The sequence below is a fragment of the Struthio camelus genome, chromosome 2 (genome assembly GCF_040807025.1).
Source record: "Struthio camelus isolate bStrCam1 chromosome 2, bStrCam1.hap1, whole genome shotgun sequence".
Taxonomy (NCBI): domain Eukaryota; kingdom Metazoa; phylum Chordata; class Aves; order Struthioniformes; family Struthionidae; genus Struthio; species Struthio camelus.
This window is the reverse complement of record NC_090943.1, coordinates 119,079,312-119,106,016: the sequence shown is the minus strand read 5'-3', so window position 1 is coordinate 119,106,016 and position 26,705 is coordinate 119,079,312. Positions and strand designations below refer to the sequence as shown.

Sequence of the window (26,705 nt, the reverse complement as noted above, 5' to 3'; positions counted from 1 at the left end):
ATAACTTCCAAACACTTTTTCATTGCAAACGTCCAGGGGCATTTCTGACTACAGTGATTCTATTGTACCCTTCAAGATTTTGGTGATGTAAAAAGCTAGATTGCAACTGTAAGTCTTGACAATTTAAGAATAATCAATGGATTTATAATCTGAACGCACATTAGGCAGTTGTTTGACTCTTCTGAAGTTAAGAAGTGGGTGCGTCTTCTGTGTTGGTTTGAAAAAAGGCATAATACCAGCTGAAAGGAGCTCAGCACTGAAATCTCAACACTTTACGTTAAGGATGCCATGACATGTCTCTTACATGCTGGAATCTTAGTGAGAAATGAAACATTTGACCAAACACTGTTTAACAGAATCAAATTAGACACAATCAACTGTTCAAGCAAATTATCCAGTAGGTTCTTTTTTTATTCAGGGATGAGCATCTTATGCTCTTGGAGACTATGTCCACACAGTGGGACAACTTCGAAATCACTGCACCACTGCTTGGCATAGTGAGAAGAGACAGGGACTGGGATGGCCAAGATAGTGTGGCAGAGGGAAGGAAGAAGTACAACAAATTAAGACTTGTAAGTGGAACTTTCAAACTGAGAATTTTGATCCTAAGTTGGACAAAGTTTATAAAGGATATAGCCTCTTACATTTCCCATGTGGACAAGAAAAACAATCTGCCGTTAGGTCTAGGCCCATGAACCTGCCTAGTAACTTATCTATGTGAATGACAACCGCTTGGAGTTGAGCAGAACGGAGCTACTGCCAGGAGATACAGTCACTTAGGGTTCACCCAGGAAAGGCAAGTGTAGCTCTACCCCTGAGGCTGTTGCCGTCAGTTAAGTTGAAGCCCTGTGGTGGAGTGGAGGGAGGACCGAAAGGAGGAGGCTGCCCCTACAGAGCAAGCAGTCTGCTGTCTTGTGCATGCAGTACCCCATCCTGTTTACCTGCTGCCTGAAAGTAAATACCGCACCTTTGATAAGGTTAGGAGAGCAGAAAAGCTTTGGGAAGTAGTGAAAACAGGGGAGCTAGAATGTTACCTGAGAAAAAAAGATCCTTGTTTGTGCTTTTTGGTTTCAGACTCTTCAGTTCAGGTATTCTATATTAACTTCCAACAGCACAGTAGTATGTTAGTTTTATATTGTCCATATTTTTAACTGCTTATTTGCTTTGCTCTGAGCACATCTTTCCCCCTCACAGGTTTGCCATGTGAAAATTTATGTAATATGAGTGGTTACGTTGAAGAGATCTGTAGATAGGAAAGTTCAAAAGTAGTAGTTATTCCAGATTCTTTTGTAGACATCAAGAGATTGATGTTCAGAGCTATCTCCATTTGTTTCCCTTGCAACAAATAATATGAATAATTTGACAACGTGCATTGACATATTTCGCCAATTTTGCCAATGGATACTATCTGTATCTTCAGTGTGGTTCCTTTGGGAAAGGTTATGGCTAAGAGTGCAGAAAGCACCTATTGAAAATACTGGCTGAAGTCTTGAAAGAGCAGATCAAGCTAATTAATTAATGTCAACAGGGTTGACTAATTAAAACTTAACTTTCGAAGATTTGGAAAAACAGGAGAAAATATGGATATTTGGATTTTCAGAAAGAGATGAATGTTGGAGGTCAAGGTACAGAAATTAGGGCAGACGGGTATAGAAGCGTATATCTAAGCCTGTGGAGAAAGCAGAATGAAAAGTCCAATCTTCTGCAGAAAAGTAGAAGGAAGACTGATAATAAAACTTAAACTATAGACCTAAGCTACAGAAACAGGTACTGAAGTTGGAGATATCAAGAGGTAAAGGTTGTTTAGGTTTAGAAGAAGATACTTCAATAAAAGAATATTTTAAAAGCAATCCAGTTTTTCATCTATGATGTAGCTGGAGAACAAAGAGCCACTCACTCCTTCAACATAAGCAGAATTTTTAATGTATACCAAATTTTAAGGAGTATTCGGTCAGCTTAGTGCCTTAAGAGAGCTCAAATAAATATAGGCTACCCTTTAGGTCATGAGCATTGCTGTTGTGGTTGTGCAGTCTAAAGTAGAGCTGTTGAAATCTCATTCTTCAGCCTTCAAGGTGATTACCTGTAAGACAGTTTCTCCTTCATAAAATTTCCTGTTGTTCCATAGAAATATTTTAAGTAGCAAGAAAGCAAAGTACTCTAGTACAGACAGTTTTAGCTAAGTTAAGAAAGCAAATAAAGTCAAAATCTGGGGTTAAACTGACTGTATTCTGTTTCTGAGGTAATACAGGAAAAATATTTTGTCACTTTTAAGTAGTTTGTGGCAAATGAATGGAAAGCCCGCTATTTTTCATTTATCTGAGTACTTTATGGAATAGTTACTTATCGTAATTTGATCTCTTCCAATTTTGTAGGCATTTGGCATAGCTTCCAATGAAAACTTTGTTATTACCACAACAAACAGGAAAGAGATTACAGAAGACAACTTCAGTAAGTATCACAGCTGATGAAATAAATTACAGCTACTCTGTATATTGATTGCAAAGATCACATGATCATTGTTTATATTCTATTACATGCAATAATTAAATGGTAGTACAAATCCTATAATACTTTGTCAAGAATTGTTGCAAAATTGACTTTTCACAAAAAACTTTAACAACTGCTAGATAGTGTGATGACAGTTATGCAAAGTAATTTTTTACCTTCCATTACAAATTTTTGTAAATAATGGGAGAAACTGATATATAAGTACCAGTAACCGGAGAAACTTACTTTATTAAGCTTGGAAATGTGAAAAGATTTTAAATTAAATGTTGTTCCCAGGAGGTTGATTAGTCTGTGCCTAAGAAAGTACAGCGATTACCTAAGGTTAAAACTGTAGTGATTTTGAGAACAAAAGTTGACTGGAACAATTAAGAATCTTTACACAATGTCCTTTGTGTTTCATTTTTGTTTTAGGTGAACTTGTTCAAGATGGAGTTACTTTGTATCTGTTACAGTCAGTTGATCAAACGCTACTTTCAGCAACAAAGGAACGAATTGACTTCCTGCCGCACTATGATACACTTGTCAAAAGTGGCATGTATGAGTATTATGCCAGTGAAGGGCAAAATCCTTTGCGTGAGTATTTGCCAAAAAAATCTTGCATAAATGATGTTTATGCGAGTATAACGCAGTTATGGATAATTTAAGTTTTAATTTCAGCAGGTGAAAAGAATAGTCTTAACTGTAAAAAAAAAATTAAGTATGTCTTTCAACATATTATTCTCTTCAAAATGACTCAAAATTGCCATGTAAGATTCCAGATTTACAGAGATACTTCCGCAAATACTTTTGTAAGAAGTTTATATATTTTAGAAGTGACAAAACTTTAGTCTTAATGGTAACCTTGCGGATGTCAAGACAGGTCAGCACTGATGTCATCAGGTTTTTGTATCTCCTGTATTTACAGTAGATCTTTTGTTTAAACTTGATGAACAGCTTTTATATGAGCTAGTGTAGAATTTTATCTGTTGTTCCACCTGTGGTTCTACAGGGCTAACAGAAATACAAAAGACCAGATACTTAACCAACCAATAAGAGCAAGTATTTCTTTAAAAAAGTTTTTGTTTAATTGGTGTATTAAACGTATGACTAATATTTCTCATTAGTCCATTTTCTGATTTATTTTACTGAAAAGTTAATTTCCTTGTATAACTTCTCAGAAAATTCTGTCTGTACCTATGATGATTTTTTGAGTATGTATATCTTAAGTACTGCCTGCTCAAAATTGTCTGGAAAAAGCAAACATTGAGACTGAAGCACTAAACACTAATCCCATTCCCACAGGGATTTCTGTATCATAACAATCTCTCCAGTGCTTTTAAACAGCAGTTATTGATAGTCTGAAAGTACCATTCTTCTTTTGCCCGTCTTACTCTCTTCCTGCCTTTCCGTTGCTTGCCCTCATACCGCCACCTCAAAAAAGACACTGTTTTGGTTCAGTGTTTGCGACACTGTGACAAAACTGTGTACTTTGAACTATGATGTGTGTTTGACTCCCTGTGCACAAGAATTGCTGTACTAGATCACACCTAGCATTCTACCTAGCCCTGTTTTTTTGTTCCTACCGGCAGCCAATAGCAGACACCTGAGAACTGATGAAAACAGAAGGGCCATGTAACGATACTTACAGCAGAACTGATTCAGGGACTCCTGAGTTCATGTCTATGGATTTTTCTTTTATATGAACTTGTCCAGCTACTTTTTGAACCATGTAAAATTTTAGCTTTCACAGTGTTTTGTGGTATTGAGCCCCTGCTTAACAGTAGGTCCTGTGAAACAGCATTTTCTTTTGCATACTTTGAACCAGCTACCTACCTTTTTCACCTATTGACCCTACTTTGTGCACTGGGAGAGATAATAAAGTGTTATTTGCAGCTCACATTTTCTTGCCAATCATGGATCTTAGTTGTTCATTTTCCAGCCTTGTGCATTCTGTTCTGCTTAGTTAAGGCTCTTGTTTTTACTTTGTGAACAAAATGAATAAAACCCAGGTATAGCAGTGTAAACTAGCCTGTGTGTCTCTTGTCTATGCAAAATTTGTTAAATTTTACTTGATGCTTCTGCCCCTCTACCTCAGCTGAAGGCTTTTGCAAAGGAGAAGACCAAGTACTATTATTTCATTACTTTGTGACACTGAACTGATGGCTGAACCTAACAGTGTTGAAGATGATGAGCCATATATGGTAATCTTTGCCTAGAACAACCATCCAAGGGCTCTTCAGGGAAAAGTTGGGAAATCTTGGAAACGTGAAACTGTTATATAGCATCCCAAAATAATTTAGGTCAGAAAGGATCTCTAGAGGTCATGTAGTGTAATCCCTGCTCAAAGCAAGGCCAGTTAGATCCAGTTGCAGAGGGACTTGTCCAGCTGAGTTTTGAACATCTCCAAGAACAGAAATTCCAGAACCTGTTTGGGCAACCTGTTCAAGTATTTGACCGCTGTCACGATTTAAAAAAAAAAAACAAAACTTTATGATGAATTTTTTGTGTTCTGCTGTCCACTGTCTTGTGCTATCACTGCACACCTCTGAGAAGCATCTGGCTTCATCTTCTTTATATCCTCCAATCAGGTAGTCGCAGTAAGATCTCCCTGAGCCTTCTCTTAAGCCTAAACAATCCCTGTCTTCCCAGTCCTTCCTTTTATGTCATGTATTGCAGCCCCCTGATTGGTGGGGGCATACTCTGGATTCACTTCAATATTTCAGTGTCTTTTCAGGTAAGCTAGTAGAGGCGAAGGGAGTCACTTCCCTTGACGGGCTGGCTACGCTTGTTAATACAGCCCAGCATGTTACTGGCTGCCTTAGCCACAGAGGCACACTGCTGCCTCCTATTCAACTTGATATCTGCCAGGACCCTCAGTATTTTTCTGTGTGTACTGTTGAATAGGCGTATTGCATCGTTAGTGCAGGACTTTCCATTTGCCATTGTTGAACTTCATGAGGTTCCTTTCAGCCCATTTTCCAGCCTGTCAAGGTCCTTCTGAATGGCAGTCCAGCCCTCCCATTTATTGACCACTCTCCCAAATTTGGTCTTAGCCCTAAATTTAATGAGTGCAGTCCATCCCAACACGTAGGTGGTTAACAAAGACATTAAGTGTTATTGATCCCACTATTGATCCCTGAGGAACGCTGCCACTATCTGGCTGCCAGCTGGAACTTTGTAGTGCTGATAACCTTTTGAGTCTGGTAGTCCAGCCAATTTTCTATCCACCTTATCGTGTTCACTTATCCAGCAATTTGGCTATGAGGATACTGGAGGAGACCATGCCAGAGACCTTGCTAAAGTCAGGGTATATAGCATGCATTGCTTTTCTCTTGTCCACTGAGCCATTCATATCTCATTATAGCAGACAAATGGATTGATCAAACATAATTTGCCCTTCGGAAAGCTGTACTTGCTGTTCCCAGTAGCCTTGTACTTCATGTGCTCAGAAATGGCTTCTGAGAGGATCTATTCCATAACCTTTCTAGAGCCTGAGGTTAGGCTTACCAGCCTGTACTTCCCTGGGATCCTCCTCCTTATCTTTCTTAAGAAGGCATTTGCCTTTTTGTAGCCATCAGAAAGCTCCCCTAGTTGCCAAAGATGATGGAGAACGGTCTTCTAATGACACCAGCCACCTCCTTTAGTGCATCCCATCTGATCACATGGGCTTATGTGTATGCTCCCTCTATCTTCCTCTACTGTGGGTAAGGTTTACTCCCACACACTCTGCCGGTAGGTGTAGGGACCTAGGAGAGGTGAGGGCAAACTTTGCAAGTGAAGACCAAGGGGAAAAAAGGGTATAGAGTACCTTGACCTTTTCCAGGCCTTTTAGCTCTAGGTCCCCTGCTACATGTGTCAGCAAACCCACGTTTATTGTAGCCTTCCTTTTGCTACCAGTATGCTTACAGAAGCCCCCCATTGCCTTTCACATACCTCACTAGCTCCAACTCTAGCTAAGCTTTGGCTTTCTAAACTCTGTCCTGGCACACTTGGGTAGTGTCGCTGAATTCTTTCCAGGTAACTTGTCTCTGCCTCCACCTGTCGGCGTTAGAGCTCAGTCAGACATTTGTTATTCATCCGCACTAGCCTTTTGCCGTGCTTGCTTGACCTTCTGCACATTGAAATGGACTGCTCTTGTTCTCTGAGGAGGTTATCTTTGAAGACCAGCCAGCTCTCATGGGCCATCCAGGGCAGTCTTCAACGGCACCTTGGCAAATAGATTCCTTATATCCCCAGATCTGCTCTCTCTCCTGAAGCCCAGGGCTCTAATTCTACGTTTGTCTTGATCACTTCTCTCAGAATTTTAAACTCTACAGTCTTGCAGTTGCGGCAGCAAAGGCTGCATGCTGCCTTTTCGTCTTTGACAGTTTTTCCAAATGTGTGAATAAGAGAACCAGTAGAACTTGTCCTCTATTCATCTTTATCATCATCTGTATCAAGAATTTATCACTCCAGAGGTCTCCTGAATTGCTTACTGTATTTCCCCTCCAGCAGATACTGGGTTGATTAAGGTCCTCTATCCAAGGCCTGTGACCAAGACTCTTCCTTTAGCCATCTGAATAAGGCTTCATGTTGGTCAGTCCTCTGACCCTTACCCGTGAGGTCTTGACTGACTTGTATGCAACTGTCAGAGAGAACAGAGCAGAGAAAATCTCACAGCATCAGGGCATTTTGTGTCCTGCAATATCTGACTGCGCTTACTGATAAACACTGTGTTTCTGTGGAGGCTATATTACAAATTCAGTTCTGTAGCGCTAGGTTAATGCAAGATACTGGTCATAACAACAGATAGTCCTTTCTATCTTTCTTCAAAGGCTTCTCTCTACTGTTGGTAGTCTCTTCAAATTTTGTCCAGAGGAGTAGGCCAGACCATTGCTGGTTCCCCTTTTAGTCTGAATTTCTTAACTTTCATTCCGTGTAATGCACAGTACATAGCACCCCTTTGAAAGGCAAAATAGGACATTACTCAAATGCTCTCTGCATAACCATGATCACAGACATGAACTGATCAGGTGTTAACCATATATCCAAAGTTAGGATGGGGAAGAAGCAGTTGATGTTTGTCAGTTTTCCTGTAAACTGAGTTGCTCAAAGTGATAGTCAGCTGCCATCAAATTTGACTTACGTGCAGTGTATATCAGCACTTTCCTGACCCCCGGCAAAACTGGAGAACAGGTTTGGGAGAAATATTTGTTTGCTTGGTTTCCATGGTTTGCTTTGATCAAAAAGCTTTCTTTTCTTATTTTAGAAATATAATGAGTAGTGAGATAATTCAGAAAATTCTAAACTATTAAAAACGCTTACCAAGGGCAAGAATTTAGGAATAGGGGAACAACATATACAAGGGATCTAAAGTAAAGGAGAGAGAATAGCAAAGGTATAAATCAAAGTGTTGCGGATGGATTAGGGTGGGTTATATCTGTCAAACTTGCATTCTCCTTTTCTTTATATGCCAAATTTTTTTTCCTTCACTCTACTTTGGAAGTTATTTATGCCAAAGTGTGGTCAACAGTGGGGCTCTTTATTTGCAGTGCAGCGCATAGCTGCACTACATTAGCAGAAATCATTCTTCCTCGTCATATTTGTGCCAGGCTGATAGATCTTAAAGCTGACCAGGAGTGTGTCATATACATATACACGCACACGCACACACACACAAATATATATGTTTCTTTTTCCGCTACCATGTTGGGTTCAAGGGATTCTGAAGTTATTCCTTGTTATAAGTTGTATTTTTCTGTATATATTTCATGATTAAGGAGACCAGAAGAGAAATAAGAACAAAACCAATAGAGTGAGATACTTCTCTGTTGTGATTCTGGCAGCGCTAAATTATTGTTTTATTGAATTAAAAAAATAAATCAAATAATTACAGTGGCATTTGAATAACAGGTTTGTGCATTAAATACAGGATGATGCATGGTCATGAAATCCTGCAAGAACATTTTTTTGTTTTGTGGTTTTCTACATGTAGAAGACAAATTTTAATTAAATTTGTTTAGAAATGTACTGTACACTTACAAAGTTATGGTTGTTCTTAGCAAAATTTTAAATTCTTGAAAATCAAGAAATAGTGTATACTGATTATTGTAACTTTTCTATAATAAAGAAATTGTTTGAGTGTATACATAGTACTAACTCCGCACTCTAATGAACAGCACTCCAATCAAACGGTTGGGTAAAAGGAACTGTTAAATTTCATAAAATCTTTATGAATATGAAGTCATTCAATACTGCACTTTCTGTAAGTGCTAAAACTGCTTGCGCTTTCTATAAGTGGTCACCTGATTCATAGCAACCACTCGTCTCCCACCTAAATGCTGATCGTTCCCTAGATAGGAAAGCCATGTTACCCTTCTTTTGATAGGCCTTGGAATACTGCTGTGAAATGGGAAAGGATACATGCAGGCATGTGTTTAGTCTTCCTTTGATTACGGACATAGGTGATCTCTTCCCCTTCTCCCTCCTTTTGTTTCTTCATAAGGGGCATTTCCCACTTTCATTGCCTCTCATTATAATCACTTCCCTACTGCACTGGTTCCGTCAGTCCCAGCATCAAATAGTACACCTTTCCTTAACAATGGATGAAGTATGTGTAAAAATCCCATCAGCTATCATCTGATTCTAAAGGATGATGTTAAAGTGCATTGCGTAAAACTAACGAAGCGTGTGGTGACTCCACTGATGACTTCTCATAGTATCCAGAGATTTTGTAACAGGGTCAAGTCTTCCATCCACATGTGAAAATACTGCATTTTACAGCATGGTCTGAATGTTCAATACAGCAGCATCTTTGACAGGGGCTTACTGTGTTCCAGACGTATTGAAACAGAAGGAAGGTGCGTTAACAAGAGATGAAAAGACTTTGACCATGTCTCTCAATGTCTGTGGGCCTAGATATGGAAGTTTCTTGACTACTTGCTGTAGTTCAAAACTTCCTGAAATTCTGTTTGGGTCCGTCTGGCAGTCACTCATCATCAGCATACGTTTGGTGTTTTTTCTCCCCTAATAATATTGCCCAAAGACCTAAAGAAAGTTTATTCATGGATCAGAGACTGAGTTAGATGTAGAATCTTTTCAAGGTTCATTGATTTCTTCAGTAAACTTTCTGGAAGTGTTTCTTCTACCATCTTGTTGCTAAAATTGCTTGCTAGGGTGTTTTGTGTCATCATTCTTACTACAAGAGAGTGAGCAAGCTTCAGGCATTTGTGAGGGACTTTTTGCATCCATCATTTTGCAAAGTTGTGTGAAGAGTTCAAGCAAAATTCATCTCAAAGTCAAATATTTAGTTATAATTTACTTAGTAGATGGTCTAAATTCTGTTTAAGTCGATGTTTTGTCTTTTCTGTACTCTGCAACTTACAGGTGACTCAGGGAAAAGGAGGATTCACACTCTGAATGCACTGCATCCATTCATATTACTGCAATAACCCTTAAAATGGTTCAGAAGTTCTGGTGCTACTTTTGGTCCTAGTTCACCAATCCTAAAGCCAGTTGTCAAGTTTACAAAAAAGATAAATTTAAGTTCTCGTTCTGTTATGATATTACTGGTATATTTTTTTTCTAATTTGTTTCTAATCCTTACTCTTTGAGACCGTAGTGGAGTCATTTATGATACTCTGAAACATGCTACTATTTAAAATTCATAAAACAGTTATACTAAACTATCCATCTGCTTTCATTTAGTATAATATACTAAATGCCTGTTAAGGCAGATACCAGCTTTGAGTGTCTTTAAGTGTACTGCAGCTGATACTCTGTATTCACAACATCTCCAAGGATATGCCTGACCAGTTTTGATCTCATGACTGATGCTCAGCTATTAAATTGCTTCTTGTCAGCAGTGAAGAAGATTGCAAGGAAAGTGAAAACTATTTTTAAACTTAATAAACAATTGAGAGAAGGTGCCAAGCACTTGAGCGATGTTGTAAGATACTAACAGTCAAAGGATTAAGTCTGCATGTATGAAGTTTATGGCCAGTGTAATCCATGCTGCAACACTCTGAAGAACCATGTAAATTATAGGGATAAAGCTTTCTTATCAGAGAGAATGGCATTCTCTGTGATGAAATGTTTATTCTGTTCACTAGGGCTGATCAATCAGAGTAAAGTAATCAGAACTTCATGTGTTTTTTCCAGATTGGTGCTATTTTCCTAAGTTAAATTTATTGTTTCACAAATATTAGGTAGTAAGGGCTCCAAGTATTAATGTTTAGAAAAAACATTTTGTGCAAGTAGTTTAGATTACTATTTCTGTTGTTTATTGCCATGTATCTGACAGATACCATTCACTAAATACTTCAGCTATTTTTGCAATTTTCTTTGTATTCTTTTCTTTTTGTAAGCAAATAGCTTACACTTTGAAAATCTACTCAGTTTTTTTCAATCAATTCATTCTTTCTTCAATATTTTCTCAAATCAAAGTTGTTTTTTCTGTGTGCTTTGGACTTTCATGTGTGTCCTACAAAGGCATTCCTAATCGAAAAGATTAGGAAGACACTGAATCGAAAGAACTGGAAAAGACAAGTTTACCTTAAAGTAAGGAGCCTGTTAGTTTGTCAGTGTTCATAGGTTCCAGTAATTGTATTCTCTCATCAGCAGATAGGTGAGAGAATCAGGGATGAAACAAATCATGAAATATACGTATGAAAGTTTTTTTAAATCACTATTAAATAATTTTGATCGTTCTGACAGCGCTTACCTCTTGTCCATTGTTTTTTAGGCAGTGTATTATCCTGTGTGCACAGGAACAATTACTGCAAGTGTATGTCTGTTTTCTAAGTGTTATCTTTGAGACCAAGATCCTCATAGGGCTATTTTTCTTTAATTTCTATAGCATTTGCTCTTGCTGAGTTGATTGACAATTCTCTATCAGCCACGTCCCGAAATACTGGTATTCGGAGCATACAGATAAAATTGGTAAGATAGACATATTATACTTTTTCGGGTGTAGTTTTGAATATATATATTTTTTGGTGCTCTTTGGTTTTTTTGTCTTTCCCCAAACAGTTATTTGATGACTCCCAAGGAAAACCAGCAGTTGCTGTGATTGATAATGGAAGAGGAATGACTTCTAAACAGCTTAACAACTGGGCTGTGTATAGATTGTCAAAGTTTACGAGACAAGGTGACTTCGAGAGGTTAGAATGTTTTAATCATTTTTACAACAAAACTGAAAAATTAGCAAAGTGTAAAAAGGTTTACAGAAGCTTCCGTTCACTTCAAGACATCTCTTTACCAACACTTAGCTCTACAGTTGTCTTTCTGTTATTACAAATATATACACATGGACACACTTTCTGTATGTAGGAAATAGGGAAGCTTCGTAATACAAAAATATTCATCTAATCTGTGGTACTTTGAGATCATGACAGTAAAAGTTGTTATACAGTCTGTCATACTGAATACGGAGAAGAAAAATGAGACTTTTTAAAAAATTATTTATTTTCACGGCCTTTCTTAAGCTATCTTTTCTTGGATTTGCCTACATACAGTTAGGAGCATTTTGCGTTCTGTAGGTTTTCACAGTGTGTTCATTTTTTTACCTGATTGCCTTTCAGTAGCCCATTAAGCAATGCATTCAGTGTCTTGTCATGCTACTGTTTCCCCAAAAGATTGATGCATACAAGGTTTTGGGTTAGGTTTTCCTTTCCTCTTCTGACTTAATGATGGACGTTATAATTCAAAATTTTACCTGAAGATGTTTGTGTTATATTTAAGAAGGTTAAGTGAAAGAAGTGTGTTTTGCATTTAAAGTAGAAAGTAGAGTTTTATAGTGGTTCTTGGTGCTTATAAGAATTCATTTTACAGTTCTGCTCCCAAGAGATCTGCAGCCTGCACAGGCAGACTTAACCTTATTGTAGAAAATCCCAGAGGAGCAGAGTTGTATACAGTTCTTGAGCTTTAGTTACTTTGTAAATGCCTTAAGCCTAGGACCCTAAATTTGAAGATCAGAATCATAGCATAAGTAAATTATGACTGAGGCTATGAGAAATGTAAAATGTAATGGGGCAGTATAAACTGATAATAGAGCAGAGGAGGTTTTTTTGTATTGGATACATCTCCAAATACAGCAATCAATGTCTATCAGGCAAGTGGAGATAAGTATATAAAAAGTGTTTCTGGGTCATCTTACCGAGTTGGTTGTAAGGAGGTATTCCTTTCTGAAACTGTTGTAGGTGAATTTAGTAACATTAGGTATGTATAGTATTTTTAAGCTACAGGTTCAAACCGTGGGTTGATAACATTCAATGGGCACATGGCTGTGAGTTATACCAGGATGGCTATCTACACCATGTTTTCACTTAGGAGTGCTATAATTGAAAAACAGATGCATTTGTCCTATTAATTGGTTAGATTAGATAAGGCTGCGAATCTGTCAAAGCTGAATCAAAAGACATGGAATTTAAGTATTGATGGCATTTGTAGCCATATCTCCAAGACTGCATTTAAAGAGATTGTGACTCATTTTAACTCAGAATTATTTCTATGAAAGGATGATGTCATAAAGAAGCAAGCTTGCTTCATAATCTTATTTGCAGAAGCTTTACAGTTAATATCTTACCACAGTCAGAGAAGAACAATGATGAATTTGCCTTTTACCTTCTACTATTTAGACTTGTTTATAATTCCTGTTACTGTTGTACCTGTCACACAGACCTATTGTGCATGTCCCTATTGCAGTGTTTGCATTGAAAATTCTCTCTGTTGTTATAGCCAGTTTGTTTGTAGCAAATTCCCCTTGCCAGATCTTTCCCCCTCCTTCATCTGAACTTTACCATGAAAAAATTGCATATATAGATGGTAGCAGGCAAAAGAGTGATTCAGATGAGTTGTATGTATATGCTGAATAAGTTTTGATATGCCAGAAAGGCCAAAAAATTTTTAAATATAACTTAGAGGAAAAGAGTTACTTCTATCAACATCCTTTAAAAATGTACATTGTGAATTTTGGACATAAGTTTTAATGCTGTAACTACAATAGGTCTTAAGTAAAGCATATTTGAATAAAATGATTGCAAGAAGTGTTGAATAAAATTGTTTACATGTGGGATTTCTTTTTTAATGAAATTTGTCTTGAAACAAGTTATTAAAGCCACTTTCATTCCCAGTGATCATTCTGGATATGTGCGCCCTTTGCCAGTGCCTCGTAGTTTAAATAGTGATATCTCTTATTTTGGAGTTGGAGGCAAGCAAGCAGTGTTCTTCGTTGGACAGTCTGCCAGAGTAAGTAGATGTTAATCTTTATTTTAAAATATTTTACTGTTATTATCCTAGTTCCAGCCATTAGATTATTGTAATGTTATGTTCAGTTGAACTCTTGTTTTAAATTTGAATATTTTTTCCATAATATAAACAGATGATAAGCAAACCTGCAGATTCTCAGGATGTTCATGAACTTGTGCTTTCTAAAGAGGACTTTGAAAAGAAGGAGAAAAACAAAGAAGCAATATATAGTGGATACATTAGAAACAGAAAGGTAAAATAGCTTTTATGCTTTCTCTTTTTTAATTGCAATTTTTTTCCAGGTTAACATGATTTCACTATGTAATATTCCTGTAATATGTACCTGAGGGATGCCTGTTCTTATGCATTGTTTGCAGTCTGGACTATAAGAGAAAGTAATAGGAAACACAAAGACACTATTTCATAAGGCTTTGATTGATTGTTATTCTTTTTTCTCTTTTCATTTTAGGAGGACAGGATTTCCTTTAAAGGACAGAAATGCCATAGTTTGACATCGCAGGTTGAGAAAAACATTTGAAATTATGTTTCTAAGAACTGCAATTATTTTGCTACATATGAAACATAAAGAAAAAAGTCTTTTTTCTGGGGTATTAATAGATTAGGCAAGTAGGCTGTGTTCATTAATAAATGTTGTGTAGAACCACAGGGAGGAAGGAAATACCTTGTGTATGGGAGAAAAGTCAAACGAGATCAACAAAACCCAGCACTTGCACAAATCTTCACTAACTTTATTGATGAAATGAACTCTTTCATGGAAACTGAAATAAACAGTCCTGATGGCTTGTATGAAGAATTAAAATTTGGATAAAAAGTAGTAAAATAAGGAAGAAGACCAAAAAACTGTCTTTTGGATATTTTTGGAAAAGGAAATAAAGGCATATATAGCTAGAAGAGCAATGGGAGAATGAGTAGGCCTTGTTTATAGTCCTTATATTGTGACATAGCACCAGCATTCTCACTCTTTTGTATGAGTGAGAAAGGAACGGGAGGAAGTTGTAATAAATCACAGGAGTAGCCACGCCATTGTGGAATATCAACAGGAAGTTAAATATGTGGATTGGTCTCTTGAATGTCTTGAAAAATGGTCTGCAGTGCAGGTGTATGAGCAAGTTGCATAAATAGAAATAGAATTTGGAATGGATTACTGTAGTGAGAGATTAGAAGAATATGAAGGAGGGTGGGGGCCAGCAACTCTAGATTTTCTTTATTATTTGTGATCACATCACTATCACAGAAGCAGCCCCCTGCTTGGATGGAGTTAGCAAGAGGACTGATGGGTTTAGTAGAGGTTCTGCTGTGGGCAGAAGAAAGCATTGAAAGAGTTGCAGTCTTTTTCATGAAAAGAATACACTCATAATTGGTTGAATTATTCTATTGGTTAAGGAGAGCTCTTTGATTCCTTGAGGAAAGTAAGTCTTAACAGAACACCCTTGACTAACATACTTTGCTGCCTGCAGTTAGATGAATGCTTTCACTGGCTCAATGATATGTATCCTTTTTGCCTGCTTTTCTGCAGAACAATGCATAAAGCTGCATCTACTACAGTGTGGAAAAGCATATCTTGTCAGTTGTACCAATTGTTTGCAATTGCTATAAAGATCTCAGTCTTTATATTCAAAATACCTTCTTTTCTGGATGCAGCGTATATAAAAGATTATCCACTGCTCTAGCGTGAAGTATTGCATTAACTGCTGTTTGTATGATGCTCTGAAACTTCCTATCGTAAGCGTAAAGTTCATCCATCCAAAAAAAGACAATGAGGACTTTCTTTTTCTCTGCGATCACTGAATAGTTCTACTAGCACTGAGGATTCACCCTTTCTGTCCGACAAACAAAACATGTTTCTCTAGAACATGCTTCTTTACTAGAAAGCAACCTCTCCATTTAAAAACAAAAATCTGTTCAAGAAATCCACACCAGAAAAAAATTGTATTGTGCTCATAGTTGTTACATTTGGTGAATGAGAACATGAATTACATAATGCCACATTAAACATTGTTTAATGCGTTCCTGGACTGAACTTTTCAAACACTGTAATGAGAGTGAGTTTAAGATGAACTTGATCAAGGGATGTCAGATTCTGACAGTTAACTGACTTTAATTTGGAAGCTTTTATATGAAGCGTTAATCCTTGGTGATATTGAGCATCATGTGTTCTACGTTCTTTTTCTACTCTGTTTCTTAATTCCTTTCAAAGCTGAAGGGAGTTCAGAAATTCAGTTTGCATTCCTACTTTTACTGTTTTACTCTTTTTGTAGCCATCTGACTCTACTCACATCACAAGTGACGATGAAAGATTTCTTCATAATCTAATACTAGAAGAAAGGGATAAAGAGAGTTTCACAGCAGTTGTCATTACAGGTGTACAGCCAGATCATATGCAGTACTTGAAAAACTATTTTCATCTTTGGACAAGGCAGCTGGCGTAAGTTTGTGCTTTATATTTGAATTAGAAGTGAACTACAGACAAAGTCAGGTTATTATGAGTTACTTGTTTTTTGTAATTCATCTTTGGCTTTATTCCTATTAAGGCTGTTGGCATATATATGTATGTATGTATATATATGTATGTATGTATGTATATAATGCTGATGTCCTAATTAGGCTTTTCAGTTAAGTGGGTTTTTTTTGAAACTAGCACAAGTGTACAGGTCCCCAGTCCAAACAAAGATGTTTACAAATGTCAGTATCAATTTCACTTGATTAGTTGATACTTAATTATTAGTTAGATTATTATTAAAGGTAGCTACCAGTTATTATTGATAATTAACATATTAACAATATATCAATAACTAAATAACTTAACAAATTAATTCTTAATAATGAGGTAGCTACTCATTATTAATAGCATCATAAGCTATTACTCTTAAGGTTGTGTTCCCAACCGTGGCATCTTCCTTTGCGTTTGTAGTTTTTTAAAGAAAGCTGCTTCTTCATTCCGGTTTAAGAGGGAGAACAATATATGAAACTGTCCACTCAGTGTTCCAGTAGTTTCATTGATAGGCCTGCAGGGCTTGGAGATATCTGTGGATCATGAAGGCTAAGATGGCCGATCTATCTGTGAATGTAAAGTGAACTTTGAAATCATAGCCACAGTTTTGAAATCTAGCAAACCCTGGATACCTTAATACGTGAAACCCCTTTTTAACAATATGAAAATTCAGGGGTATATCTACATTGACAAATAACTTGGCTCCCCCATTAGCTGCCAGGTGCTACTGTGCTAATTACCCACACTTAGGTGTGTGTTAGTTCGTTCTGCGAGTCTCTTGGATTGATAAAACTGCTTTTAGTTGAGATGAAACTCAGGTGCAGTTTTTCAAGTAGGTGCCCTGCAGAAATTAGGGCCAAACTAGTCAGGTTTAGCTTCCTCTATGTTATACAATTCTGCAGCATTATTTCAGCTGGCCTCATTCCCTCAAACATCTCTACCCACCATCATACCGTACCTTCTGCCCCCCGTGCATCATCTCAGTTTGATTTTGCTCTAACGGGCTAAGCATAGTCATATTATTTCAGATGCTATGAAGTAGAAGAGGGGGAAGAACGCTCGAATTAATTGTATCTTAAGGCCATGAGAACACCCCTTCAGGTCTAGAGGAGATATAGGCAAAATGTTATGTGGTTTGGACATACTGGTCTGTTCTCAAGTCCCGAGCAGTGAGAGAATGAGAAACTTTGGTCTGAGAATCAAGATTTCTCCTTGAGCTGCATTTAGTGGGATGGATTTTGGAAGCAGAGAGATTATAAATACTTGCAGAAACATTTAACTTCTTTCACGCAATCAGTCCCATTGACTTGTATAACACATTATTTTTCTGCAGACCACCACCTTGAAGTTTAAGATGGCTAGGTTTGTAAGGACTCAAGTCTGAAGTTGGAAAAATTGGCTAGTTTGCTGAAAGTATGAAGTAAAGGGAATTATTTAAGTACCTCAGTTTCCCCAAACTTCAGACCTCTGGGGAAAGAATTAATTTAGCTGATAGTGGGTGTTTGGGGTGTTTCTAAAATGGAGGCTCTCTAAAGTGCTGAACAGTTTACATCTGTAGCCGCTTAACAATAATTTTTTTTTTATTTGCATATGTATAACCCTCAAATTTGTAATGTTCTCAATTATTATATCCAGAAATTGATTCTAGCAATGAATGTGTGTGAAGGAGATGAGTTGAAAGGAGAGAAAGAGAATCAGTCACTCCTTTTTAATCTCTTTTCTGTACCACATGTACATGTTGTCATGGAGTTGAATTGACCTATAACAATGCAGTGGACCAATTATATTTTAATAAAAATATGATTTTACTATTTAAAAAAAATTAATGTTCAATTTTGTAATTTCCATTTTAATCTGAAAATATATTTCAGACATATCTATCACTATTATATCCATGGGCCAAAAGGAAATGAAACTAATGCAGTAGTGAAAGATGTAGGCCCCTTCAACAACATTGACATTCAGGTAAGAGGTTTTATATCTATCAGTTAAAACTCTTCTTTGATAGCAGTTTATTCCATATTGTGCCTATTTCTTTTTAATTATACGGTTTGCACTACTGCAGCATTTTAAGAGGTATATAATTTAATTTTTTAGAAGTAATGCTATTTATCATTGTGAGACAGTAGCTAATTCATTTTGCTAACATAGTTATACAAGTGTCACAAAAGCTAATTATACTAGTCTCAGGGGTAAGGAAAAAAATCAACTTGTTCATTTTTGTTCTAGATTTCAATGTTTGAAAAAGGAAAAGTACCAAAGATTGTCAATCTTAGGGAGATCAAAGATGACATGCAGACATTGTATATAAATACTGCAGCAGATAGTTTTGAGTTTAAGGCGCATGTGGAAGGAGAAGGTATAGTGGAAGGGATCATCCGATATCATCCCTTCCTTTACGATAAAGAAACATATCCTGATGATCCATGCTTTCCATCAAGTAAGTGAAATGTTTCACTGCTTATTTTGTTAGTGCTTCCTAAATAGGCTGGTTTAAACATGTAGTACTACTGCTTTTCTGAATACTGTGTATGTAAATATTTCTGGGTTTCATTATCTATCGAACCTGCACAAAAGGACTGGAGACAATTTTTGTAAGATATTAGGCTTGCTGTCTGTATTAGAAATGTTAGGGAACATTGTTTTCATTTTTTATAGCAAACTCATATTATAGATAATTCTATTATTGTAAATGTTTTAATGAAATAGGAACTGATGAGTGGTTATACAACAGGAGGATGAAACAATTTAAATTGAAATGGAAATTGTTACCTAAACTGGTTTGTGTCAGAATAGAAAAATTCGCACCCTAAAATTAACTGTTGTGATAACTTGTTCATGTAAACCCAGTCTTTGACGTAATTCCCTCTGATTTCAAGCTATAAGCTCTCATGGAATGCGGTCTGATTGAATCATTTCCATCTGACTTTTAGGTCTTTGCTCCAAGATCCTAGTGGAACAGCAGTAGTTTGATTCTAGAGATTATAACATCAGAATACTGTACTGGACAGCATTTAGAATAAGTTCAAAGTTAAAAATTTGTTTTATCCAGTCTCACTGAACTTTCAGATGCTAGGGTTTTAAAATAATTTCTATGTGTTGGTGGTTTTTTTTCTTTTAATAAAACAAGTTCTGAGTTTAATTGTGACAAGATTTTAGGGTATTAGAAGAACATCAGTTGAAACTAAATAAAAAAGTAATGTTTATTCAAATTATATTTGAAGTCTGTAAATTCAGTACATTTTAGTATGGTTCAATCCCTATTTAAAATTGTTACTTAGTTGTTCAGTTTGCTATTTGGAAAATACCAAAAAATCCTAAGGAAGTAAAAGCTTCTAAATAAATATACCTGTCTTCATACCATGTATAATGCTGTTGTGCCTAACTTAATATGAATAGATAATCCTTCATTTTAACCATTGCTTTTTTTGGTATTACACTGGATATTTTAAATTTTTTTTTTTTTAATGGAAACTATCTTTTTAATCAAGAATTAAATGATGACGATGATGACGACGACTGCTTTATAGTAGAAAAGGGTGCCAGAGGAAAAAGACCTATTTTTGAATGCTTTTGGAATGGAAGATTAATACCGTACACAACTGTGGAAGAGTAAGTGATATCTATTTCTACAGCGTAAACCTTTTTCTCTTAATAAACGAGAGATTTAATTTCTTCCTCCTTTTATTTAAGTTTCGACTGGTGCGCTCCTCCAAAGAAGAGAGGATTGACACCAATTGAATGCTACAACAGAATTTCTGGTGCCTTATTTACCAATGATAAGTTTCAAGTCAGCACAAACAAACTCACTTTCATGGATCTGGAGCTGAAGTTAAAAGATAAGAATACTCTGTTCACAAGAATCTTCAATGGACAGGTGATCATTTTAATCTTTTTTTTATATTTCTTCATGACCAAATTTAATGCATATAATGTAGGAATGTTTACTCACTGGTCATTTGTTCATATCACTGAATATTACCTTGTTTCTAAAGAACCATCTTGGAAACTTCTGCAGCACTTTGTAGCAGCCACTTCTCTCAGTTTTAGTGGGTTGTAAAGCTGACTCCTTTAAAAATGAAAAATAAGATTTAGTCTTTTTTCTTGCATTTTCTTAAGCATAAGCAATAATTTTATCTAGTTGTTATGTGACTATTTTTATGGAAAGACTATCTTCATAAGAACAACTCTTATTTAAGGTAATAGTAAGATACGTAAACTTTCTCTGGCTTGAAGTATAGCTTTCCAGGAATTTTCGAACTATTTCTGAATTGGAGAATCTAGTTTTTGAGTATAGTATCGCTGTATTCCTATACTTGTGCATAATTCTAAAGTTTAGATTTACAGTTTGTAATACAGCAATAGTGTATATATGTTTTGTAATTTCTCGACAGGAACAGCGAATGAAAATTGATAGAGAATTTGCTTTGTGGCTCAAAGACTGTCATGAGAAATATGACAAACAGATAAAATTCACAGTCTTTAAAGGAATAACTACGCGTACTGATTTGCCATCCAAAAGAATGCAGAGCCCTTGGGCAGTGTACTCTGCAATAGAGTGGGATGGGAAAACATACAAAACTGGACAGCTGGTGAGTTAGTTGCTCACAGTTTTTTGTGGGTTTTTTTGGTTTTTTTTTTTTTTTTGGTAATAGAGCATTTGAATCCTATACAAATACTATGCTTGTGTTTACGATACCGGAGTAATGAATAAAATTTAATTGACATCATCTTTTTGCAGGTGAAAACCGTTAAGACTCTCCCAATATTCTATGGAAGTATTGAGAAATTTTTTCTGTATGGAGACCATGATGGGGATATATTTGCTACTGGAGGAGAGGTTCAAATAGCTTTGGTAAGACAAATATAAACATGATCATATGCCTGTGGAATCTTTAAATTTAATCCTCGATCAGACGTCTTTATATTTTTTAAAATATATGTTGAAAATTATTTTATTTTTTGGAGCTTTGGCAGTCTAGAAAAAAATCAAACTGCTTAGTTTTAATGTAAATTTCATATTATAAATGATTATTCATAATCATCTTGTTAATTTAAGTTTGCGTGTTACATACAGTATCACAATTGGACTCAGTAGTGCATTGTATGTCCCCATTCTTAACTCTGGTGTTTTCAGCGTGTTTTAGCCCAGCGTCTGCAGAGTTCGCAGGTAGCATATGTTAGCATTTGTCTACCTATCTGGTCCCTTGATAGTGAGATGTTTCTTCCCTGCCATGTTATAATCTGGCTTTTTGTAACTAGACTTAACTTTTTCAGGAACCTCAGGCATTGTACGCTGAAATGAAAACTATTCCAATCTCAAAACTAGACAGAATGGTGTCTGACAAAGCTGTTAAAAAATACATAGAGGATGAAATGGCAAGGTAAGCTCTAAATTGTAATGGTTTACTTGTGAAGTTTCTAATGATGGTTTTAATATACGTTCAGGAACAAAAAAAGTTCAGTTTTATTCCCAAGTGGAAGTGATGTCAGCTGTTTCAGTGGAAATAAAAAACCTTTAACTCTAAAATAAGAAATCATTCTGAATTTTTTTTCCCCAAAAATAGCTTCATGTATATCCTAGTAAAGATAAATTATGCTGATTTTTAACTTACAGAAAAACTGTTGTTTCTCTGCTTTTAACTAGACTTCCTGACAAATTGTCGGTCACATGGCCTGAGGGGGATGAGTTATTACCAAACGAAACGAAATTTGCTGGTACACCAATAGGTATGTTTTTTTCCTTCCAAATACTCAAAAGTAAAATGTCAATGTAAAATCACATTATGTTAAAAAAGAAAATGTTAAAAAGAAATATGGAGAAATCTCCAGTCATTTATAAACAGTCTATTTTAAAAGTCCATGACTTTTCCTTTTAAATACAGGAGCATTAAGAATAGAAATTTTGAATAAAAAAGGAGAAGCAATGCAAAAACTTCCTGGTACAAGCCATGGAGGTTCAAAGAAACTTCTTGTTGAACTCAAGGTTATTTTACACTGTAAGTACTTAAAGATATTTAGATTATTCTTTATTATTGTAAAGAGTGCATAATGTGCATAATGTATAATATATTTGATTAAAATTTGATAGACTTGTATAACTTTAAATTTTAGGGATAATTTCCTGTCAGAGCTTCACGTAGCTTCATGTCCAAAGACACATTTCAAGAAAAATGTCTCAATGCAATATTATGGCTATGTCTTCCAAGACATGAAAGTGTCTTAGCTTCAGTGTAGTGTATGTGTTATAAGGCTGTACATTTTAAAAACATGGTGTTTTAATGCTGCTTATTGCGTGACGGGCTGTCTGCTCTGTATGTTCACTTTTCAAGATAAGGTTCTGGGGCAACAAGAGACTGGAATTGAAAGAATATGTGGTCCCATAATAAAGATTATCAGATTGTATTTGCAAACGACATAAGCAACAAGTCAGTGTTTTGCAAAAGCAGACCATCCTAACTTCAGGATGTCTAAATTTGAAAAAGACATGTTTTTAATGTTGTGTTTTGTCAGCATTGTTCCTAAGAGCATTTTTGTTCATTTCTCCTCTTCATAGACCCCCATTTGTTTTACTATCATCTTTTTCTTTATCTCTATACACAGAAATATTAGACTTTCTTCACTTACTGTAGATAAATTTGACCCCTTGTATTATTATCTATAACGGGGCAGTAGAAGAAGAAAGGTGAAATTTCTTGCCAAAGTGTTTTTGCTGCAGATATGTATTTTGCTTAATATATAGAGACTATCAGTTTAATTTGGTGGCAGTTGACACTTCAGTAGGAAAATTGTACTCGCTTCAGAAGTTTTCTCAGTGTTAATGACTACCAAAGGAAAAAAACATACCAATATAGAAAACTCTCTTTCTATATAGAAATTTTCTTTCCATAAAATATGATTAAAATTTATTTTCATAACCCACTACTTCCAAAATTACATATTCAAAGAAATACACTTAACAAAACTGACAAATGTTGCTTTATGTTATGTATGGAATTTGGTGCAAGAACAGAATGTGAAATTACACTTGTTTGCACTTACCTACAGAACAAAGTATATCTTTTACTGTGTTTCTTTTTATTCTGTATAGTCTTGTTGCAGTCACATTCTGTATTTGTTTTAAATTGTGTTTTGAAAACCAAATATGTTCATGCTTCCTGAGAAGTTTTAACAATAAATATCATTCCTGCAGGTTGTAGCACCAGTCACAAAAAATTGCCTCAAAGTTTCAATGTATTCCCTTTTGGATATGCTTTTATGTTTGTAAAAACAGATAAAGTAACAGAATCACAGCATCGTTTAGGTTGGGAGGGACCTCTGGAGATCATCTAGTCCAACCTCCCTGCTCAAGCAGGGACCTCTAGAGCATATTGCCCAGGATCACATCCAGACGGGTTTTGAAGATCTCCAGGGAAGGAGACTCCACTACCTCTCTGGGCAACCTGTTCCAGTGCTCAGTCACCCTCACAGTGAAGAAGTTTTTTCTCAGGTTCAGATGGAACTTCCTGTGGTTCAGTTTGTGCCCGTTGCCTCTTGTCCTGTCACTGGGCACCACGGAGAAGAGGCTGGCCTCATCCTCTTGACACTCCCCCTTCAGATACTTATACAGTATCGTGTATAAAGTAACATGGAACAAAAAAGGAAATATTCTTTTTGTCCACAATTATACGTTCAATCAACTTCAGGTTTTTACTATTGCTCCCATTTAAGCTAATTTATTGTTGTCATTTGTGAGGTTGGTTAGTTACCAGTATGGATTTCATGGCCTACGGTGCTCAGACCTACAAAGGGAACGTAGTATAACCAAAGAGCTAATTAGGCTTTACCAAGCTGCTGCTTTCATTTTAATGTGTCTGAGGCTAGCATTTCTAATTAATGCGGAAAAAAGGTGGGGGTTTTTTAGCTGTGATCAGTGTGATTACTTGTGAAACAATTTATATTTGTGAGATTTAGAAGCAGTATGCATTATTTTTATATTTAGTTGGAGTAATGATACTTGAAAAAAATGAAGAATTATTGTATAAAATCTAAAAATATGCACTAATTGTTTGTTTGTTTTAAGCACCTACTGGGAATAAAGAAATAATTTCTCATATCAGTCAGCATGGAGGCAAATGGCCATACTGGTTCAAAAAAATGGGTGAGTTCACTTGTGCAATATTTTCTGTTTATTTATAATTCTACTTTTTATTTCTAAATGTATTTGTATTTCTATTTAGAAAATCTTCAGAAACTTGGGAACTATACCTTGAAGCTGCAAGTAGTATTAAATGAAAGTAATGCAGACACTTATGCAGGAAGGCCTCTGCCATCTAAAATATTTAAATTTACTATCATAGGTAAGACAAATTCTCGTCATAGTAGTTTTCTTTTAATTTTGGTGGGTTTGATTCATCGTGTATCAAAATAAGTCATATTTTAGTTGAGAAGTAACTTTCAGTCGTGATTAAGGAATACTTGTACATCAAATAAGAAGTAGGTTCAAGAGGGTTTTTTTTGTCTAATTGGTTTTGATCTCAGCTATAGCTGTTATGTTGGTCCTGCTATACAGTCAGTTTCACAAAGTGAAGTGAAATGTTAATGGAATCAAAAGCTTTTCCTGAGGTGAACTTTCCTAACATGCTTAGCAAAAATAGACAAACAAACAAACTTACTCAAACCTTAGTTTAATTAGAATCATCTTCTGTCTCATACGGTATTCTTCCATAAAACTAATACACATTAGGCCAGTTTTCACACGTATACCATCCAAAAGCAGGTTAAGCATTTAAAATATGCATGTTGAGATTGAAGTCCTTTTTTTGTTAAAAGAATAATCTTATGCAAAACAGTAAGTACTTGTTCAATTATAATGGGTGTGCATCTTTGGATTAACCATCAGAAAATATTAATTGGAATACTAGAATTAAAATAATCCTTTTCAATATGTCTGATGTTACTCCCCCTTGCCATACACTCTAATTTTATATATATATATATGTATTTATTTATTTATATATGGCCTAAAATAGCGTATGAGCGGTCATCTCTTCCCAAGATAATTATTAGATTCTAATTTTAGGGACAGTGTTGAATAATGTAAGATATACAATGTGCAGTTATGTCATGTATCTGGTACTGCATCACTAGTCCTGTTTTTCTCATCCTCTTAATATGTTAATTTTATTTCCCAATTTCTTTGTGTGCATTTATCTGTTAGTGGCAGCTCAGTTTGTTTATAAGCTTTTCTCTGAAGCAGTTTTATTCCTTTTTACTGAAGCAACTTCATTTTCAGGAAAAATGGGCATACATTTATGTAAAAGGATAAAGCTGTAAGTTACATTCAAGTTGCCACTTCTGTCCAGAAACATGAAAAACAATTCCTTTTTAAATTATAAAGGAATAATATGTCATATAAGATTTCATGGGATTTAAAGATTTTTTTTGTTTTTTGTGATTTTGTACATCATAATTCATCTTAAAGAAAATCTCTAGTTATGTACCTGCTAAGTTAGATTCAATGTGCAAATACGTATGCTGACTATAGATTATACCTCTCCTAATGTGTCTGATAACAAATACCCATCCTCTTATGTTAGTATGCTCACATATAGAAATGAAAAGATTTATGGCTTACTTGCACAGAAGCATGAATCTTCTCTTGATCTCTGTCTCTCAATCTCTGTTTTGAAAGGAAGAGTTTTCTTTGGCTTTTTTGCCACTCAGTGATTTTTTTCCAGCCTTTTTCTGAATTAGGAAAAAACAAGCCTAACTTTTTTCTGCAAGGAGGAAAAAGAAAAAAAATACTAATTTCCTTTGCATTTAATATTAAAATACTTACTTCCAGCACAGGTACAGGAGGTAAAGTTGGCATCTGTTTCTAGAAAATGTGGAAGGAATAGAAGCTTTCAGTAGCCTCTTATTTTTTTCAAAAAAATAAAGAGTCTGGATGCAAACCCTTTAGGCAGAAAACAGTTCTTTGTAGCATATTCTTCTAAAAGCTTCTCTAGAATGACAGAAGTTTTCTTTTATGATGAAGAAGAAATGTTTGGCATTACTTGAAAAGAGTAATTAAATATATGTATAAAAATCTGGCATTCAAGTCTCAAGATTTTTCTTTTCTTGAAACTTCACAAAAGTACCTTTTGTTCTCCAAAAAAATTACAGAAAAGAATCTTTTTTCCCCCTTCTTTATCTCTGTTCATCAAAGTAAAAAGAGAACCTTTAAAGTTGCAAAGTTATATTCTATATTTTACAAATTCTCTTCCAATAGCATTGTGGCTGTCCCCAGCAGCGCGGCCTGCAATTAAATAGTTTCCTTTGGCTATAAAAATTCATGACAAATCTCCTTGGAAATGAATGCGTACTCTGAAAACCTGATGAAATAATAATTTGGTATTTTTAATACAAGGGGTTCCAAAAGCAGCTTCTGCTATCTATTGCTGCAGTTTTGCCTCCTCAGTCAGAAAGGGATTTGATGTTTATAATGATCATCAGTCTT

The 26,705-nt window shown here is 35.7% G+C and overlaps 1 protein-coding gene across 1 annotated transcript in view; it reads left to right on the top strand.

Annotated features, from left to right (window-relative positions):
- The window catches only part of SMCHD1 (structural maintenance of chromosomes flexible hinge domain containing 1), an 85,991-nt gene that overhangs the window by 10,815 nt on the left and 48,471 nt on the right, over positions 1-26,705 (top strand). The window contains exons 2-19 of the mRNA XM_068932291.1: positions 2,373-2,448; positions 2,920-3,081; positions 11,324-11,406; positions 11,497-11,627; positions 13,599-13,713; positions 13,847-13,966; positions 15,993-16,159; positions 18,097-18,190; positions 18,455-18,665; positions 19,717-19,837; positions 19,919-20,102; positions 20,620-20,817; positions 20,967-21,080; positions 21,503-21,609; positions 21,873-21,955; positions 22,111-22,224; positions 24,288-24,365; positions 24,445-24,564. Of these exons, the coding sequence (XP_068788392.1) occupies positions 2,373-2,448; positions 2,920-3,081; positions 11,324-11,406; positions 11,497-11,627; positions 13,599-13,713; positions 13,847-13,966; positions 15,993-16,159; positions 18,097-18,190; positions 18,455-18,665; positions 19,717-19,837; positions 19,919-20,102; positions 20,620-20,817; positions 20,967-21,080; positions 21,503-21,609; positions 21,873-21,955; positions 22,111-22,224; positions 24,288-24,365; positions 24,445-24,564 (2,278 nt within the window). The remainder of the gene's footprint in view (positions 1-2,372; positions 2,449-2,919; positions 3,082-11,323; positions 11,407-11,496; positions 11,628-13,598; positions 13,714-13,846; positions 13,967-15,992; positions 16,160-18,096; positions 18,191-18,454; positions 18,666-19,716; positions 19,838-19,918; positions 20,103-20,619; positions 20,818-20,966; positions 21,081-21,502; positions 21,610-21,872; positions 21,956-22,110; positions 22,225-24,287; positions 24,366-24,444; positions 24,565-26,705) is intronic.